We start from the raw sequence: 21,882 nt of genomic DNA on the forward strand, positions 1-21,882 counted from the left end.
CCAATGCACACCCCACAACAGGGGGACAGAGCACTCCCAGAGCTGTCAGACACTTCTCATTTTTCTCAAGTACTTTATCACAGTCGTGAAATATTTGAGTACAGCCAAATTACTGTTCATTTTTTCTGATACAGAATTCACACAAATTTTTTTAAGGATACGTTATTACACTGAATGACTCAAAACTAAATAAAATACACTTCTGAGAACAAAAATGCTCTCAAAATGTATAATAGAGTGAAGAACAGTTTCTTTCTCATTTCTGAATAAAAAAGTAGCAAAATGAAGTTTCATTACTTTTCGGAGAAGGAAGAATATTTTTCCTAGAAGTAAGTGACAGACTGATTTAGCTGTTGGGTTTCTTTTTTTCCTTGTGAAAAACATTGTGAGTGACATGCAGACACAAAGTATAACCCAATGATGAATTCTTCTGGGCATCAAGCAAGCTCCCACCTGGAGAGCCATTCTCTAGCAGAGAGAATGCCAAAATGAGTGGCTTCTCTGGAGGCCTAGAAAGTAACGTAGATGGGTTGGATATTTTGTGACTTATATTTGTTCTATTCAAATTTTTAATTTGTATATTATTCAGTTTCTTAGTGCTGATGCAATTTGAGTATATTAATTATAATTGTATATTACTCAGTTTCTTAGTGCTGATGCAATTTGAGTAGCTGAACTACTGTATTTAACCTTTGCAGATGGCCCAAGACCAGTAGGGGAGTAAAACAGACTAAAAGGACTGAATATTTGGGTAGTGCTGTACATTTTCTGGGTCTGAGCCTTTTTTCGTCCACACCAAGAGGTAGAAAAAAACTCAAGTCCTCCCTGTTAGCAACGTGCTACCACTAGAAATCCTGCTGGTTATTTTTTACTCACCAATGATTTTCTCTTTTGGAAGAAAATGCCTCCTTGATCATTATTTTAGCATCATGGTTTAACTTAATTTCACATATTACATCTTTTAAACAGATGTGGAAATCTGAACTTAATTTGGACACACTAAATCACAATTATGCTAAGTCTTTCCAGTTAGTTTACAATTCAGGCAAACAGGAATATGCTGATCGAGATTCTAATTTAAAAATTAGATGGAAACTACATCAATTACTTCAAGAAGAAATTAAAATTTTATCACAAGGCACTGGAAAAAATCTTCAGCTATACATGTAGCACTAAATACATGCTCAAGGTATTATTAGTATTTAGCTCCAAAAGAAATATTTGAAATAAATGAGGAAGAAAGGAAGTCATTATATATTTTGAAAAGTAAAAACTAGAATGAAACTCTATATTTGTAGAAATACAATTATATGTTGAAATGTAATTATATAGAAGGGATGAAATCACAGCTGATGTCAATTTTTACTGGATGTTATATAGAGCAGACACATGGGTTTGACATGCTAATTGGAGGAAACCTAATCAGGTTTGGTAAACAATAAAGAATTTGCCCTTTAAAGCAATTTTGGAAAAATGCCACATTCTGACATGCACATTTTGTTTTACATAGAATATCAAAATGACTCAAGTTTTTATAAGAGAAATATTTAAAACTCAAGAGAACAAAAAAGAAGGAGTATGCAGAGGAAATTACTTGGAGCCAGGCCCATCAAGAAGAACAGGAGACAAAGAGCAAGTGGATGGAAACAAGGAGAGCAAGCATAAAAATAAAGCAGATGAAATTGAAAGAAACATGCAGATTTATGGAGACAGTTCAGTTTATTTGGGTCACTTTCTTTTACCTTTGCCTCAGACACAATTCTTCTTTGAATTGACACGCACCGCCTTAACTGTAAAAACCTGGTAGGCACTTCTGGCACTTCTGTTTCATGTTGTGCTGTATACCTGTAATTCATTCTAAGACACAAGATGAATGTATTCTTGATGCATTACTACCATTCCTGTTCAATCTGTTATGACCAGCTGCTCCCATATATTTAGAGTTTCTTTGTAACTCACAGAGTTCTGGTACAATGTTGGTGTAGAGCAAAGGGAAGTGACAATTGCAAATCTGAATTGCTTCACTCTGAAACCTGTATAAATGTAATGACAAAGGCTTGCTCTGAATTGTGATAGAGTTTTCTGTAAGGTAAGCTAAAAAGTAAGCTCAGATCCTAATAATGAGATAAAATCCTGATCTCTGTTCTTACTACATTGAATTTCTTTGATAAGAAGAGCTACTTGAGGATTCACCTTATAGAAGGGAGATATTTTGAGGGTATATGACAAATACCTCTGAATCCCGTCTCTCCACAGTCTTACCTCAACCTCCATCAGTGAATGTATTTTTGTCAAAAAATAACACTTGGCAAAAGCTACTCGACATTGTGTTGTTCTTGGCAAGCGTTACACTACACTGTGGTTTCTCTGTCCATTCAAGACTTCAATCATCCCATCATTTTCGGGTTGAATCAGACATAAGTTTGTCCCATTAAATAAAAGGAGATATAAGTCCTTTCCTAAAGCATTGGCTGGCCATGCAGCATAGGAATGACTCCCTTATCTTTCAGCTCATAAGAATCTTAATAATACAAGGTTCAAGGAATAATATGAAATAAAATGTCAAAGATAAGGTATTAGGTAGCTAAGCCTATAACCCTTATGTGCATTGAAAAAAAATAATTTTTTGGGGCTGAACACAATGTGAAGAACTGGGATTTCTGAAACACGTCATTATTCATGCAAGGATAGATGAAATTGTGAAGACTGAAAAATTAACTGTGTAAAAATGAACTGGGAGAACTATCATTATTGAAGCATTTTCTAATGGTATGTCATGTGTCATAGTAGGCTTTGATAAATTAGAGGTGTTAAGAAAGTGTCTTAAAATGCCCTTTCCAATCCCTTCCAAAATATATGCTGGGGCTTAGGGAGTGCTCCCAGCCTGTGCTAGCCTGACAGAGGTGTTCGAGGGGCGCAGCTGCGATGGGAGCTCCCCTGCGCTCAGCGCCGGTCCGTGTCCCGGGCAGCCTGCGGCTAACAGGTGATGCGGGCACCACCTGTGTGCGGCCGCAGAGCGCAGCGGGGCGGCAGGCCCGGCCCTGCCGGACTCCGGCTCGGGGCAGTCTGCACGGCCGCCCCGCTCCGAGCCGCCCCGGGGCGCAGGTGCCGGCTCAGCCCCTCGGCGGCAGCGGCCCCGGGGGAGCTGGGGGGGAGGCAAGCGAGCCCAAGCCCTCCCTGTCCCGGCAGGGAAGGGGTCGCAGCCGCGTCCCCGCGGGCGGGCGCGCCGAAGCCCCGCACCGAGCCCGCCCCGCGCCGCGCGGGTGGCGGGGGAGGCGCCGCCGCCGAGGCGGGGCCGCGCTCCCGTTCCCGCTCCCTCTCCGCTCCGCCGCTCCTAGCCCCGCTCCCGCTCCCGCTCCCATCCCGCTCCGCTCCGCCGCGCCCAGCCCCGCTCCCGCTCCGCTCCGCCGCGGCCCCGCTGCGGCTCCCGCGGCCCCGGCGCGGCGGTGCTGCCGCGCGTTCCCTCCGCGGCTCCGGGCGCCTCCCGCTCCCCGGCATGGACGTGAGGAGAGTGGAGAGCATCTCGGCGCAGCTGGAGGAAGCCAGCTCTACAGGCGGTAGGACGCGGGCAGCGCGGGGACGCGAGGCTGCTTCTCTGAGTTAATCTGGGGTCTCGTCCCCTCTCCTTTGGGCAGCAAGTCTGGCAACTTGGCGTGGGGCGGCGAGGGGCGAGCTGCCTGCCCGCTTGCGGGGCGCGAACGCACCCGTGGGCGAATGTGTGTGTGTCCATGGGGACAGTAAGCAGACGCTTAATGCCTGGGATCTCGGGCTAAGAAGCGTTTAGGGGCTTCGCGAATCCCGCCCTAGGATGCCTGCTCTGACCTAACTGGTACTTTTGCCTTTGCTGAAACGACTTGGGGCTGGGAATGAACCTCCAGGGCACAACCTCTCTAGTTACCAACTCCCAGGAGGTAATTTTGGTCAGGCCCCCTTACACCTCCCTGCTTTGGTCTCCATTGTACCTCTCTGATGCCTAAGTGACAACTATTTGATGGAGACCAGATTCTTCTGGTAAGCCTTCTTTGCTGCCTTTCTTTCTCTGTACTTCAAATTGTAATTACACGTTCACCTGAGAAGGGCTACAGGATGGCTTGGAGTTTAAGGAGGAAAAAACCATGCCTTGCCATCCTCCACAGGGATTGTGACTCCCAAAACTCACAAAAGAGTTTTTTTCCCAGTTATTTAAAAACGAAGGTTCTTGGGTGCAATGTAAGAGGATGTTGCCGAGAAAGGTGTTCAGCTCAAGCCAGCTGGATAAACAGAGGATAGTTGAGCAGTTAATGAAAAACTTTGCAAAACAGGCAGTCAGAACCAGGGCAAACTTCTTTTCTTAGAAAAGATGTTTCTTGTTGTGCAGTGAGATTTCTCATAAACTGTGATTGCAGTGTAGGTTAGTAGCCTTACCAACAATTTGTTTGAAAGACACAGTGCAATCCCACCATTAGCTTGATTTCTAATGCTTCAGAATGCATCTTCTGCTTGCTCAGAGAGGTTCACAGCCATGTATTCCCTGATGGATTGTACCTGGTTTTTCTATTTTCTTAATGTTCCAGCTTTTTTAATGTTTTAGAATGTGTAGCCTTTCATGTAGGATACCAGATCATTTGCACTGGGGATAGGGAACTTTTGTATTTGATGATGCTATCAGCTCAATTTTAAATCCATCTTTGCACTTCACTAAAGTTTTGGGAAAAAAATGTGTAGTGATTATAATTATCCAACAAGGGACATGGGACTAAAGTGGTGTTGTGATACTTCTCGCTACTTTTCAGATCCACCCCCCCCCCCCCCCCCCCAAGTTATAATTTATACTTTTCCCTCCATGTACCACTTCAGCCTTCCAGCTCTAGTCTGTTAGAGGTCTGAAAGTCAAACTGTTTTTCTGTAACTCATACATCATCAGAGACAAACGCCGAACAGGCTCTTGGCTACCTGAGCAACCACCATGCAGGACTGTTCAGGCTAAACAAAACTGAGGTCATGATTTAGGCACAGTGGATTTGTACAGCTGCTGTTGAGGAATTATTTGGTTTATGGATCATTAACGTAGGTATTGAAGCATAAAGAGAGTTTAAAGCTTAATGGCTTTTCTTACAGATATAGTTTGTGGTAGCAGGAAAATGTCTTATACAAAAATTGGGGAAATATCTAAATCCGTGTTGGGCAAGTAATAGGAAATGCCCAGGTGATGCTTTTATGGAAATTGCCTTCAGTTGAGCCATATATTAGATGTGTTTTCTGTTTTGTTTCTCCTGATATGCATGTGTAGTAGTAATTTAAAAATTAATGACAGCTTTAATTCACTTCAAGCTTGTAATGTTGAAAAGAAGTAAGTTACACTTTTACACTCTTTTAGAGCAAGCAAAATATGACTGAAACATGACTTACTGTGGGAAAAATATTTCTCAAAAATAAGGTTTTACGTCAGAAAAAGAATACGGAAAGATAGAAATGACAGAGCTAAAAGGAAATACCTCTTTTCTTTTGGAGAATGACACACATTACTCAACAGATATCACCAGTGTGAATTGATGTGATGTGAAGCTAACAAGTGTCTAGCTTCACTCCTCTGGGCTTTCTTCTGGTATGAGAGAGCCCATTGATTTTCATCTTCCCACAGTTTTGGCCCTTTGTCGTCTAAACTTTCCTTTACACTTTTCTCTAGCTGTCTCCCTCCAGGCTCCTAAACGTTCAACTCATTTTCAGTGCCATTAGCATTTCTGAATGTACCTGTCTGTTGCATTTTTAACAAGGAAGGAGGACTTTTTCTCATTAATTCTCTTCAAATAGAATCATAGCTTCAAATGTTAGAAATTTTTAAATGGTAATGCCTGCGGTAGAGTTGTTACCGGGATTTGATGTTCATGCATGAGAGTCAGGAAATGAAACCAACAAAAGTGCGACTGTTCCTCAATTTTATTTTCCCAAGTGGAATAAAGCCCAAATAACACACAAGCAGCTTGAATAATGAGAATTATTAATGAAAAAGGCAACATTTTGTGCCTTTTAACAGGTAGTGACTGCCTTAAGCTGATCTTCTCCTTACATTTAATCTGGCACCTTGCAGGGCATCTTCTGATTCAAGGGCATTCAAATGAATGTCAATTGAAGCACCACTGAAAGTTGTTGAAGTATGAGAGTGTTTCCTCTGTGGAATACCGAGCCATTGTAAGGATGAATTGTTTCATCCCTCTGCCTCGTGAAATTGTCTTTATCAATGTTTTATCTATCAGAAGGCTGCATTTGTGCTATTGATAGCCAAAACTCATCCACTGCTGGGTAAAGGCATGCAGAGTCTTAGCAAAATGAGAAGAGCAGAGGGAGATTATCAGTAAAAGTTTGTGTGGGTAAAAACAAGTTAATCACAAAATGTCCTGTGGGTTCAATATCTAGGACAAACTTAAGCTGTTGGGAATACTAATATGAATAAGACATTATCACAGCAACTGGTTGCTTTGCTTTCGGGTGTGATGAATTCAGAATGGGCATTGTGCTGACCAGTATGACGATGCTTATTCAAAAAACATAAATATTTATGAAAGCATTTATAACAAGTTTTGAAGAGTTTCAGTTATTAGACAAGGCGGTTGCAAATTATTCCTCTTAAAAAAAAAGGCTGTAATTTCTACATTGTGGGCAGAAGTACCACAGTGGACCAAATACTATTATTAAACAGTGTTTATCCAACTTTAAGTTTACTTAGAGTTAAATATTCTCTGCCATACCTCTGAGAGATCCTTGTACACTAGTGCTCACTTTTAATGAATGACTTGCTTTTGTTGCTTGGGGCATTCTTAGAAGACAAAGAAAATAATGCTAAAAGGACAAAAATGACATATTAAATAAGCTGAAAATAGGAATTTAGGAGAATGGATGCTAAGAAAAAGTAAGAAAGTGATAAAAAATACTGGGAAACAATTGCAGGAAAAAAAGAAGAGGTGGGAGGAGGGAAAGGAGGAAACAGATTTTGTATCTCACACACTGAGATACAAAATCTATTATGTGTTAGTGGTATGTATTGGACCAATTTCTTTATATCCCATTTGGGATTCATCTGACACAATGAAAAGCAGGCAGAGACTTTCCAAGTGATTTGCACCAACATTCATATCAGCGTGAAAGCTTTGGTTTGTCTGGGAGCTCCATGCAAAGAATGTGCTGTCAGTCAAGAGTCAGCATCACTGTTTTTACTAATGATCTGTTGTCTCCTGACACTCTTCATCATTGGACACTTTTAAGATTCAGATAGACAGGGTGCTGGACCATCTTGTCTAGACTGTGCTAGAAGTGCTGCTTCCAAATGCAATGCTTTTTCTGTGAAATCTGCAAATACACAAGGGAAGGAATAAGTTAAATGGACTCATGAACTAATAAAGGTTATATATGCGTGATGGACACGCAAGGAGATGCAGATATTTTCTGTGTAAAATATACATTCTACTTCTGCAGGATGGAGGAAACAATTGACACTTGAGAGAACTGACTGTGGCATAAGCCTCTGTATAAAATTTGAGTTCTGCCTCCATCTCCAGTTCCTCTGTTCAATGGGTGTAAAGAAGTAATTTTATGCAAAATTCTGACATGAATGCTGAAAATACAGGCTTTCCATCAATATAAATTTTCCATTATGTAAATACGATTTTTACCATCTACAGCTTTCTTCTTAATTATTCTGTCAGGATTACTACCTATGCTCGGAGAGTTGATATATAAATAACTGAACATCTGGACAAGGTGTTCAGGTATACTTGGCTTAGAGAACTTATGCTTTCCAGGGGTTTTTAGACGTTTTGAAATGTAGAAAGGCAGATATGGTACCTGGCAGTAAGTGTAGCCATCAAAGAAGTAGCTGGTGTGTGTCATGGAAAGCTTTTACAGTGTATCAGATAAGCACTTAGGACTTTGGGTTGGAGCTGAATATTTGATCTGTGCAGGATTCAGCTGTAATCTATCCCATCTCGGCCTCTCAGTTTGCCATTGTGATTTATTCTGAGTCTTTGGCACTTGAAAAAGAAAGTATCTAAAAATACAACGCCTGATTGCTTCACTATTTCATAGATATATGCATTCCTGCCAGGCTGTCCTACTATCATCTCCCCATCCCCCTCCCCAATTCTGCTTGTCCTCTCTTTCTTTCAGGAACTAAAATAGACTGTATTTGAACTCTTCCTTGCTAAACAAATGCTCACCATTTATTGTCTTCTATGAGCAGAGGCCATTACTCCTATTTGAGATGAGAGAGAAAACATTAGGAAACAGTTGTGGTCTTAGAAGTCAAGGACCTAAATCCATATTTCAGTAGTTGTAGTCGAACAGTCTGAACCAAGTAGGATTCCCTTCTTTATCAGCACACACTTCAATTAATAGGCTTGGGCCTATTCTGGGACATAGAAGTGCAGATACCAAACCTTCATTATTTGGAGCACAGTGTGGCAGTACAGGTGGAGGTGGTTAATGGGATGGTTTGTTTCCATAATGTTTGGCCTGAACTGTAATGTGTAGCTGCATCAAAAGCAAATGGACAACAGTTTAACATAGGCATTTGTTTTTTTGATTGTAGTTGTCCTTTCAGAATCCTGGTTTCTCTGGCAAGGGCTTTGCTTTCCGTTGCTTTGATGGCTAAGTAGTGTTTGGCCTGGATTTCCTACTGAGTACACCAGGTAGAATGAGGAAGAAAAGTGAAAGTGTATGGACTGTATATGTTTTGAAGCCGACAGAACTATGGAAAGAATGGAATCCAGCTATTCTGTGATGTTCTTAATTATTAGTTCATTATTGTGTTACAGGAATCTTAGGATCATACAGATCATAGTTTGATATTTTTTTTTTTTTTCTTATCATTTTCCATTCCCACACACTACAGGAGAGACTGTTTCTGTTATCACCTTCATGCATGCAGCAGCAGAGGAGGTTGGGCTCTAGATTTACTTCTATGAATTTGGGAAATCTGTAGATGGCAATAAACTGGCAGAGGTTTAAAATATGTGGTTGGGTTGAAAATATATTGAATCCATTCACCTCTAAGAATAAACCCAAACACAGAATAAAAGCTGTATATCTGAGCTCATACTGTGTTTTATTTCTGGCAGCCCAGCAGAGACTTAATATGGTATTAAAAGGAGCTCTCTGTCAGAGATCTGAAAATAAATATAGTGTTTCTCTTTTATATTCTTTTTCACCTATAAAACAAATTTCTTTATAGGTACACTTTATAGTTGTGATCCTCTCTTTTATATTTATAATTTATATTGCAGTAACACAAACAGTGGTGTGAAAGTCACCGATTCTTATGTGTCCACTGGAGAAATGAACTACAGGTGGAAGGCATGATAATAGAGAATTCTAAAATATAGATGCTTTCCCTATTCAGAAAAATGATGCATTTAAATGTTTGGATTTTATTGTAGGAGATAATATCTTTGTTTGTCTACCAGGTATTTTTCACCAGATAATGCATAATCCTCAAGCACAGTTAAATGCTTAGCACTACACAGTGCATTATACCCATATGCCACAAAGTTACTAAGTGGTGACAGCATAAAAAGAGATACTCCAACTCTGAATGTCCTAGGACAGACTTCAAGGTGGTTGATGTATATCATGCAGTCAGTAAGAAAGTGTTTGCTGTTTTATTGACAGGTAAAAAGCCCTCCAATTTTACTGATAACGTTTTCTTGTTCTCATAATTTTCAGTTACCTCTCTGTATCTCCAGAGAGATATATTATGAATATTGCTGTAGTTATTAGGCTTTATAGAGAAAATCTTATTTTTTGAATTAAACTTTTATCAAGGATCCAGAAGGAACATTTAGGATTTTTTAGAAAGGTAAACAGTAGCCATAAAGTGTGATGATGGGTGTGATTCTTCACAGTGGGAACAACCAGAACAGCATGTCATCACAGTAAGTCATTTGATTATTGTGACTATTCCTAAACTCTTTGATACCAGTGGGAATAATTGCAATGAATAAAGATTTTTAAAATTAAATGTAGTTATTTGACTTAGAAATTTCAGTGATATTGCAGAATATGTTATAATAAAAACACATTGAAAAACAAGTTTGTGCTAAAAGATATGAAGAAAAGATCTATCCAAAATATTTGCAGTAAATTGAAAAAGAGAAATAAAGTTTGATTTTTTAAAAAAATAATTTAACATGGCTACATGATGCAACTTGAAATGATCTTTTTGATCTTTTGGAAGTCACACTATATAACATCTGTCAGATACAAGTGCTGTTGCAACTGAACATTGAGGTTTGGGCTAATATGTAGGATGCTAAGCACCATAAATTAACAATCTATAATAACATTTTCAAAATCCCTGCCCCAGTACTACTATAACGTTGTGGGTTTTTTTTAACATAAATGTTGCAGCTCACAGTTTCAAAGAACACTTGAGAAAGATTGACCCTTTTTGAGATTGTTTGTTTTAAAGTGTGCCAACACAGGTTGCACCAACCGCTCCTTGGCATTTTGCAACAGAAGGTGCTCCCTCCCTGTCTGGGCACTGAGGGGGGTCAGGGGAAGCCCCTGCACACACACACACACACACACAGAGTTAGCACCATGGCTGGCAGGAGCATCCCTGTCTGTGCATGTGCTTTCCCTGTGCAGAGGGCTGTGGGGAGAATGAAAAGTGCACTGTGGCATTACACTCCTTACCTGAGTGGTTAAAAGAAAGGCGAGGACAAAGACCAAGAAATGCCTTTTATGTGTGTGGCTTTAGTGGTTCCTGAGCAAGTGGACTCTGAGATGTGCTGTTCTGTTACCTTGAGACAAAGACAACTGAATCTTGTTTATCTTAAAAAATGTAGTAGAAAAGTCCTAAAAAATAGTCCATTGAAGCAACATAACAGAGGTATATCAGGGATGTGCAAGCATAGATTCATATTTTGCTTCATTGTGTGCTGGTAGCAGTATGATAGATGTTCCTCAGATCACCATAGGTCTTGAATTTTGACAGTGTAGCTGCTTTTAAGCAGAGGATACCCAGATGTCCTGAATCATTCTGACTGTTGACTTATATTCCAATGCTCAGTAAGTGAATTGTATGCTGCAAATCTTCTGATTCACTCTTTCTATTCTGTGTATTATTTTCCATGTTGATTTACGGACATTTGAGGCTATTGTGTTTTCTGATGTGACATTATAAAAAGTATCACCTGTTGTAATACTATCAGTAAAGAAAGATAAATCTAGGCTGTTTGAGGTAATTTGTGGTGACAGCATCCACCTGCTGGTAACTGAAACAAGTATACATTAAAATTCGTTGTTATTTTTAAAAAGGTGCTGTAATTGACATACACACACACTTAGGTGCTGCCCTGATTTCTGCACAGCCAGTCTGCTAAATTCAAGATGTCTAAGAAAAAGAAAAATAAACAAAATAGATATGCAAGTTGCGAGGCTGTGCAGTATGATTAAAATACAGAGAATTTCATGCTATTGTTTCAGTAACTAGGTCTACTTTATATACTGCACCATTCATTGATCTTTGTGGTGGTGATGAAGTGGGGTTTCCCAATTTCTTTTTTCTTTTTGAATATGCCACATTGTGCATTATCTTCCCAAACTACCTTCCAGAACTGGGTAAATGAGAGAAGTACCTCTGATCTATCTACTCTCTACATTATTTGCTTCAAAGATGTTGCTTCCAGCCTTCTCTGCCTGGTAGATGGGAAAGAGGGGGTCAAAGAGCAGGATGAATTTGGTAGACAGGTGATAGTGTTGTCCTTTCTGCCTTCTTTTACATGATGATGACTACGAACCTCTTTGCAGGAGATTGACACCTCCAACTCTCTCAAGCAACGGCTCCTGCTTCTGTCTATTTGTCACTTGGAAGCACGTGTGAATCCCTCAGCTAAATGAGCACTTTTTTATATAATCTTTTTTGCATAATCTTTTTCCTCAGAGGGATGTTATTTTTAGGTTACATGCTTCTTTCTTGGTTGGCTGATTGTCAGTCAAAGGAGAGGAGAGTAGGTGATGCATCCAGTGGAACTGGTGGTCTCTAATGCATGTTTTATGAAACAGAATTCTGATAGACTGGGGGAAAGATGGCATATGGAGGTTAAAGTGAGGAGGAAACAGACATGACTGAGGGTAGAGTGATATAGTTCTTTATATGGCACACCTGCTGTCAAGTTTCTCCCAATACCTTAAATCTTTACTAAAAATATGACTAGCAGGACTTAAAATTAGACAGACTTATACACTTTGTTTATTGCTTAACTTGCGGGGATGAACAATATTTAGACATTATGTTGACTCATAAAAATGCCTTTGTCAGCAAACCTTTTGTTTCCATTCAGCTAATTTTCTCATACTAAACTAGAATAAAGCAATTCTGTGTTTCAATATAGACTTATAAAGATCTCTTCCTGTCTTAAAGACTCTAAAGTCTTTGAACCACCCCGGACTTGAGAATCAGTACATTTCTTGTTCTTGAAAATATGGGGGGTGTTCAGCTAAAATCCCATGTTGTACTAAAAAAAACAAACCTCTACTCTTAATTTAGCATTTTTTACTTTGCCAGAGTTCAAAAATGACTGCTTATACTTAGAAATGCAAAAGTAGGAATATTTTGACCTGTTTAGATAGTAAAACTATCTAAAAGGTGTCAGTAAATTTCTAATGTCTTATTAAGCAATGTTTTATCAGCAGTTGCTTTAATCAACAGCACTTAAATTGCTGCTAGGCTGACAATCTGTTAGGACTTTTTCAACTGAACAATTTAGAATAAAGTAGGCTTTTTTTGGTGTATTTTTCTTTTCCTTTAAAGAACCCAAAGCATTAAGAATGTGTTTTCATGTAAGCCTTTTCACAAAGAATATGTACAGAAATGCTGTCAGTTAAGTGACTAATTCCTCCATGAAAACAAACAAGAAAATGTTGATGGCATTATCAAACTGCTATTTGGTAGGTAGCAACTCACAATGCTGACTGTGGAGATGGTATACTTTCCATTCTGCATGTGTAGTGTTAGAATAAATGAGTATGTAATAGTGAACATACAGTTCATTAGGTACTTTCTTGTTGCAATAACACAGATTGTTTTGTGTTCTAAGGAGGGTGTGTATTGATTAAATGCATCTTGTACTTAAACAATTAATATAGATCTTCTGGATCCATCAGTGCCTGTTTCATTATGATAGAAAGGTTTGCAGCAGTTTCAGTTCAGTGCCATGTTTATAACTGAGGCTCATCCTGTTATTTTTGAAAAGGATACACTTACTCATAAGTGTTTCAACAGTTGACTTTAGTCCTTCAGATTCTGAAACTTCTTACAGAAAAGGGAAGAAACAAAGCTTTTGTCTCTTCCTGCATAGTCCATAATTTCATAAGCCAAAACTGGGGCGGTAGGGGACACCCAACTATATTGACAACACACCTTGTAATGCTAGTATGATCTTATCATGCTAATATAATACAAAAGAATACCAAAATGTGAGAAGCAAATAGAGATATCAAAAGAGAACCTGTTTACCAATTCAAAATGATGGAGAGTATTTCGAATCCAAATCACCAAATCTGCAACTTTTAAGACTCAGTTAATTATTTGCTTTCTGGGAAACAAAACTTCCTCAAGGAATGCTGAGATTTTTGTGTAGTATCTTAATCTGAGAAACTTTCATTAAAAGAAAAAAAATCCTACTTCTGACAGTTGTGACTTTTCAGTCTGAGGACAAAAGAAATAGACATATACTCAGTCAAGTTTACATGTTTGTATTTGTCTCTGAACGCTAGGCAGACAGTGACTAACCAAGCTGACTGCATAAACTGCGTGTAATCCATACAGCCTGCTCAAGGCAAAAGCCTGATACAAAATACAGCTCAAAAATTCTATTACATTGGATTTAATTTGTAATTTTGAGATAAAAGCAATAAAAACCCATGGAATGACAGAAAAATATTTTGGAAGAGAAGTTGCAAAGTCTTCCTGTTTCTCCTGATTCCCCAAGGCAGGATCAAATATTCATATTCTGGTTCAGATGGCTTTTTGCTCAATGTACTTAAAATTCACCACTACTGGGTGCTTTATGACATTGCTGGTTAATCTATTCCAGAATTTATCTTTCCTGATACAAACTGTTTCCTAGTCCTAAAGTGAATCTTACATTTAGAGCCTGGTACCCAAAATGGATGAAATACATAGCCAAGATTTTATAGTACTACATAGGACAAAAACTTTCTTTGGTATTTCTTAGATTTTTGTCTAGTTTATAGTTTTAAGTCTGAACTGCTGTCCTTTCCACAGCAGCCTTCCACTTGTCCTCAGCCCGTGATTTAACATGTTCAGCAGTGGCAGACTTCCCAGACAACTTCCCAGTTGTCACCTAAATAGTTTTTCTCCATTCTGTTTCAACAAGATAGATAATTTCTCTGGAAGTTTACTTGATAGGTTCTAAATTATCCTTTACAAATGATAACTGGTTTTGAGTATTGCTTTTTATCTTCTAACTTTCAAACTTGTTGGAAGCTTACTGACTACAGTGCTTGGAATTGGAAAATTAAAAGTAGGGTAAAGATTTCAACTTATCTGCCTATCACGAATGAGAGATTTCACCTTGTCCCTGTTGATGGTAGTTTTTCTCATCCTACAAGATCTCTGTAGGTTACTGCTTCCATGGGGATCAGCTGCTCCCAGTTTGTGTTGGGAGTAAGTTATGCCCTTGCAGTACACAACTCTTCGTATGAATCAGTTCTCAAGAATTTGGGATGAGGTAGGAATAATTGTCTTGCAAGAAATAATGGCCACCAACTTTTCCTCATCTCTATGGGAAGCTTGATGGAAGGCTGCGTGGATTCTCAAGGGCCTCCAGAACTCCTTTATGATCTGAACAGATATTCCAAATAAATAAAGAAGCACAACTTTAACTTGCACTGCTCTCCAGCTATTTATTGCATTTGGATCTTCAGAAAGAAAACTTTGTCAGTGACCCTTTTATGAACTCTATCTTTTCTAAGAATATTTTATCTCTTGAACATTTGATATGTAGCATGAACTTAGTTCTCTCTTCCATAAATAAAAACTGAAGACAGTTACTTTAAACAATTTTTTAACATGAAAAGTCAATGTCACAGGCAATAGTGAAGCTTTTGAAGTTTCAAGCACTTCTTATTCAGATTATTTTTATCAGTGCTGTACCATCTCACACTTGATAAGATGTGCCTCCGCTTTTATGAGTGTCTTTACTAAATGCTATTATAATGGTAAAACAGGGTGTGCTCATTCCTCTCTCATTTTTCAAGGCTGATGTATCTAGGAGGCTTTAATCAAGAAGGTGTCATAAATTTTAACTTTTATACCAGCTTAAGCTTTTCTAGTTTTGATTTTTGGTGTGCATACTCCAAAAGTATTTAACTTTTGTCCACTGCCTGATTAAAACCACCATTTGAATGGCACTTGCATACGAATGACCGTATAAAATTTATTATCTGTCTTTCTCAAATTCATTTTTATAGTCTGATAGTTTAGGGATATGGTTCTTTAAGCTTTTATCTCCAGGAGAGTTCTGTGATGGCTGGTCTGTGGATGTTAATAAATTAAACTGTGTGTTTGACTTCTTTTGTGAGATGTGATAAAGCTGGCTTTTATCAGGCAGTTCTCTGGAGGCAAGGAGCTGGTGCTCTGGCTTTATACCAGTCAGCATTCCTTGCTTTGGCTTTGATGGGAAAATGTTACACTTGATTTTTATACAAATGTATAACATCATCTTTTTTGTATACTTTGGGAACTTCACAGTGTTTTGATTTTGTTAACATCCATCACAACTAATCTATTTTATACATTGTGTGTCTTTGTCTTCACAGCATTTATTCTCCCTCTGAATTTTATGTTAAGTATTCTACAAGTATATCATTCTAGCACTGCCCTGTTCCTTCAGAACAATTTTGTTAGACAGTTGACCTTAGCTGGAAATAAAGTGTGTATTGAGTTCTATTTGTTGTGTCTGTTTCTGGGAAACTTTTTATTAGCCTACTCATAAGTCTTTTATGAAACTATTAAGCCAGTAATAACATACCTTTGATAGTACTGTGATGGAGAGAACTACATTATTCTTGGATGATAGGATCACAGTGCTTTTTGATCAGAATTGTCACCATCTTAAATTACTGGACACTTTCTGAAGTCTTGAAGAATATTTAGTAAGTGATAGAGAAACAAAATTGAGAAGTCTTGTAGGAAAAATTGTTACTTTGTCAGTCTAGGCATTTGGGCTGTGCCTACATATGGAAAACAGCTCAGAATAACAGGGGGAAACTGGGTGATTGTGTAATAATGAGTAAGAATTTTTACAGAGTTCTGTGAGTGACCAAGACACGGACTCAGACCAGCAGGGAATCTGAATCGTTTAGTCAAAAGGAACGAGCTGGTTTTGTACACTTTTTCAAGGCACAGTATTCCCTTATATGGTAATTCTCACTATGTGACCTATCCCATGTTGCCATGTCAGCAATGCATGTTCTGAATGCCCTTCTATGGGGAGATCACATGCTGTTCACCTGTCAGTCAGCTTCCAGCAGGCTCCTCTCCATAGGCTCTGCCACGTGGCACCTCCTGTGCCCAAGGAGACAACCCCCCTGTGCCCCCCTGTGCCGCCGTGTGCCGCCATGCGCTTCCCTGTGCCGCCATGTGCCTCTGCAGTCACGTCCCACAGCCCGCAGCTCAACTCCATCCCATCTCTTCCTACAGAGTTCCACTTCTGACTAATTCTAGTCTAGTTCAATTGACTAAATGCCTGCTTATATTTGTAGTGCATTAAGTGAGCTTCTAGAGCACATCTTCCCACTTAGTTTCACCTAAAATAATCTGTGTATTCCAAGTGCGTTCCATGATGTGAACCATTAGGTGACTTGTGAAAGCACACTCCTGATCTGAGTGGAAAAGCGAATAGGTCCACATGTCTGAGAGCACTCTGGGAGCTTTCCCATTCTTTGGGGCCCAGAAGTTCTGTGAGCTTGTTTGAACATTTTCATCTCTTTGGCAGAATTCAAATATGATCCTTTCTATCTCAAGCAATACTTAGGGAATGATGCTAATATTTTAAGGATTTTTTTCAAGATTAGGCCTACTTATTTTAGAATTTACTATATTAATACCTCCAAAATTATGTCTTTTTAGGATCAAATTTTCTGAGAGAGATTTTCTTAACATCTAATCACCATCAAGCATCATCATCATTATGCAGAAGCTGCTTCTCATTTTCTGATAGAGAATGATTTCTGATAGCGTTTCTGCTATCACTTGCCTGATTGACAATTTGCAATTAATTCTTATTGTGTGTATTCAGGCTGCTTGTTTAGTTGTGACTGGAACAGCACATGTGCAGAACATATTACAGAACTGCCATCAACGAGATGCCTTCTTCAATAGGAAAATGTATAACTGTGTAAAAAAAAAAAAAAAATGATAGAGTTTAACAGCAGAATACATGTGTGCCAGAGTTTCAGTGCTGGACTTGGTAAACACACCATCTTACACTGGCTGTTTGCAGACAATTCTGCAACTGGACGCAACACACCCTGGTAACTTGCTGTAATTTCTGTGTTTTAGGATGCTATTTCTTATCCAGAGAGAATATAAAAGTTCAGTAAAAACTGAGAAAGAAAATTAAGTCAATAGTACTGCAAAGAGTATAACCCTGCATGAACCCTGTAATTTTATAAATACATTAGCTTGTTATGGCACTAGAGTTGGAACTTTTAGAATAGTGGGCCAAAGTGCAGCGTGTTGAATGTTTCAAGACTGTTTTCAAGTACTTTGAACATATGCATTGGTAGGATTTTCCTTGAACACCCTGGCTTTGAAATCTAATATTAGATTAGATTGTTTGCCATAGAAATACCCACAAAGCCAAATTAAATTAATTTTATATTTGTCGAATTTTCATGCTGAATAACTACACCTCACAATTTCTTTCTATGTTAAGAAATCAAATTTATATTCAGAGTGATTATACTTCTTTCAAACATTACTAAATTGCTTCTAAATCAAATTATTTCAAAGATGATGCAACTACCAGATTTATTCTTAGCTTGTGTGAGTACCTTCTCAGCCTACTGCAAAAAATCTTTTGAAATCTCAAATATATGCAGACTTATCTCCCATATTCAGTTAACTTACAAAAAAATCGCACAGGTTGATTTTTCCCAGAATTTTATAATGGAAAGGCTTTCCATAATGGAACCTAAAAATAGAAATTATTAATGGTAATTTCTTGAAGTTTGAAAGTGACTGGAAGTTTCTATTCAGCACTGGTGAGGCGACACTAGGAGGGCATCCTGTGTCCATTTCTGGGCTCCCCAGTAGAAAGGACACATGGGCATAGTGGAGAGAATCCACCAAAGGTCCATCAAGGTGATGAATGGACTGTCCTATGAGGAAAGGCCTGGGACTGTTTGGCCTGGAGGAAAGAAGGCTCATGGAAAATGTCATCAGTGTAAATCAATACCTGAAGGGAGGGAGCAAAGAGGATAAAGCTCTTTTCAGCAGTGCCCAGTGGCAAGAGCAGAGCCAATGGGCACAAACACAGGGGCTTTGTTCTGAACATGAGGAACAGGGGAGTGACCAAGCACTGGATACAAATTACCCTTGGAGGTTGTGCAATCTCCCTCCTTGGAGATATTCCAAAGCCATCTTCAGATGGTCCTGGGTGAACCTGCTTTAGGTAGCCCTGCTTGAATAGGGAAGGTGAGACCAGATCAGCTCTGAAGGTACCTCCCATCTCAACTGTTATATGATGCTGGGACTGAAATGGACAATACTTTTCTTAGAGTACATTAATTGTAAATAAATTTCTTGAGATGCTTGTGGGATTTTCTTTGTTTTTTTTCCTCTTTGCTCACATTTCTATCCACAGTTTTGTATATAAAAGTTATTTCACGGATGGTTCTCACTGAAGTGAAGAGAAAACCAGTTGAATATTTTTCAGCAAATGGCACGGAAGACTGTAGTTGCATATGAAATTGAAAGAGTGGTTCTGCAGTGTAAGATGCACTTAACCAGTAGTTCATGGGTTGGAAATGATGTTCAGAGTTAAGTAATTCAGTTCTCAGAGCACTGCATAGGCACACCAAATCTCCCAGTTTTCTTTAACATGTACTCCAACATGTAACACTCAAGCATTACATATTATTGCCATGATCTATCTGAAACTAATTTTTGAGAATGGACTGTTGTGTCAATATAATTTTCTTTTCTGCTAAGACTCCTGTGAGTTTTGTATGCTTTAAAATAAGATCTGTTCCTTCTGCCATTTCTCTACAGCATTTCTCTAGATCTGTCTGTTCAACCTTGTTGGTCATCTGTTTTTGTGAAGAGCCTTCAGAGAGCATTAATAGCTGAAAATTTGAGTCATAAGTGTGAAAATGTTGGATCTGTGTACATACACACATAGAGCATGAAAATAATCAAAAATAATTGAATTTTCTGTTTCATTGTGTTGGTGTGTATGGTACTTGATAGTGTTTTATATCTATAGTGTTTGTAAAAGAACTGAGCAGAAAAATAAAAATACTGGTGTGGGAAAAATAAAGATACTGGGTTTTGCAGAATGTTTTCAAACCTGAGTCTCGGATGTGTACTAAGGTGTCATCTTTTCTCAAGGAAAATGTTAACTAGGTTAGAGGTTCTGGAGTTCTTTCATATTTTTCACTTTAAGTGATTTTGAAAGTTTTTTATGTATTATAGCCCACAGCAGCAGCATCTAGAAATTACGTAATGACCCACTTAAGAAATGCAGTCAGAACAGATGCTGTAAGACTGTGCTTTAACTCACATAGAGAAGATGTCTCCAGTCAGGGCAAAGAATTTTGCAGTTACTTGTTGAACACAGGCAGTTGCTCAGCAGAATTCAGGTCAATATTAGCCTATTTTATAAAGAAAAATGTTTGGTGATTGTATCATAATATAAACCAGAACATTTTACTCTTCATTATTATTTGAAAATACAAGACATTTTAACGTAACCTGAGGTTTTGTCCTTAATGCCAGGTGGGATACTGATATCACAATTATGGATTTGTTTCTCTTTTTTTTTTTTTTTTTTAATGCTGATGGAAAAGTGAATCTTGAGTTCTTAAACTTTATTACTAAAAACTGTTGTGTTAATGAAAAACACATTAAAATGTTTGAGTCAAAAGCATGAGCTGAAATGTTTGTGCTTTCCAGAACTCTTCTTATTAAAAATGGTCTTACATAGTACTTGTTCATTCTTAAGACACAGTAACAATTTACTCTGCTTTACTAGCATTTGTTGCATTTTGCTAAAATTAACCAAAAAAGCCCCAACATAGACAAAGCCCCAATCTTTTAAAACTTTACAAATAGTTTTGATTTAAAATTTTGATTACCAGATTATAATTTGTGTTGAAGGCACACATGGGAAAATTACCCATTAGATTTTACAAACTCATGGGAGGTTAATACTCTGAGATAGCTCTGATGCTCTCTAACAGTTCTCAAGCAAGATAGCCTTTAATGAATGTCTTAATTCCACATGTTTTTTACAAAAGACTCCAGTAGCACATTTGGTCAAGCTATCTTCTATCTTTCTGTACTGAAAATATAATCTATTACACCTTGTCAATATTATACCAGTTATTTTAGTAGAGAGAAGACAGTCAGTTCAATCAATAATTTACTTATTATACTCCCCTAAATTTTTCAAAACGAAAATAAAAACAATTAATTTTCAAAAGTGAAAATTATAATTTCCATATAATAAAACATGGCTATGTCTGTACCTCAAATAAACCACCAAATATTATAAGAATTAAAACAATGTAAAGAACTTTGAGAAATACTTCAATTACTATGCTTGAGCTTTTGAGTACATCCCACCTACCTATACTTGATCTGCTAATCTTATACTACCTTTTGGCTAAAAACGTTGCACTAAATTGAACAAAGTAAGTATCCATTTCGTTTTGATTTGATTTTCTTTTTAAGATATGAATTATGCTCAAAATGCTTCCAATTTTTCAGAGACTTTTTTTTGAACATAGGAACTGCATAACTATGTTATGAATGTTCATACCCTTCCACATTAGGAATGCAACTGGTATTTACTGACCAAACCTTCTACAGGTAACAGACTATCAGAAAACTGCTTCTCCACAAGCTGGCAAGCCCCATGTTCTTGGAAAATGCTGTATTTGCAGCAGAGAGCTCTGTGGTGCTGCTTGGTGAAGTCTCAAGGAATGTATAGCCAAGGATGGAGAAAGTGGTATTTTGCAGGGAGTCATGCAATTTCCTGGGACAGGTGTCATATTCAAACTCACAAAGTCATAAGTGCAGAGCACAGTGTAGGTGGAATTGCAGAGTTGAATAAAATTATTGGTTTCTGGAAAACTCTACTGACTGCCACAAAGTGGTAGAGTGGACGTTTGGAACTCCTTTGCTCTTAACACCTGTATTTGATGATGTAGAGTCATCCATAGGAGAGGTAAGTCATAACATCCAACTGAACTTATGCTTGAAAATTAAAGATATTAAAGGTATTTTTGATCAGGATACAGCCTTGCTCAGCTTCTTCAAGGTCCGTGACACAGTCATCCCTAATGAAGATGGTAATTCATGCTCTAGATTGCAAGAAAAAGGTATTCAGAAGAGCCTGGTTATCTTAGTGTGCTACCTTTTACCAGTTAATGTAGAACCCCTTCAAGACCCTGGCTCCTGCATTGACTAAGTATGATGACTGTTAATGGTAGCTTGGGGCAGCCTAGGGATATGTGAAACCTCAGTTAAAGCCAGTGCTAAGTGCTGTATGTAGGCATCACCTTTAGAAAAATAAAATCACTTAGATTCAGTTATAAAGCTCTGGAATTAGTAAACTGACAGTGATTTTAAGGGGAGAATTAGTGAAGTAATTTATT

General features: G+C 38.3%; 1 protein-coding gene across 2 annotated transcripts in view; it reads left to right on the forward strand.

Moving 5' to 3' along the window:
- The first annotated feature begins 3,384 nt into the window (after positions 1 to 3,384).
- The window catches only part of KCNIP4 (potassium voltage-gated channel interacting protein 4), a 385,281-nt gene continuing 366,783 nt past the window's right edge, over positions 3,385 to 21,882 (forward strand). For both annotated transcript variants that reach the window (XM_053976051.1, XM_053976057.1), the window contains exon 1: positions 3,385 to 3,557. In XM_053976051.1, the coding sequence (XP_053832026.1) occupies positions 3,497 to 3,557 (61 nt within the window). In that variant the 5' untranslated portion in view covers positions 3,385 to 3,496. The remainder of the gene's footprint in view (positions 3,558 to 21,882) is intronic.

Source organism: Vidua macroura, chromosome 4 (assembly GCF_024509145.1).
Source record: "Vidua macroura isolate BioBank_ID:100142 chromosome 4, ASM2450914v1, whole genome shotgun sequence".
In the NCBI taxonomy this organism is placed as follows: Eukaryota; Metazoa; Chordata; class Aves; order Passeriformes; family Viduidae; genus Vidua; species Vidua macroura.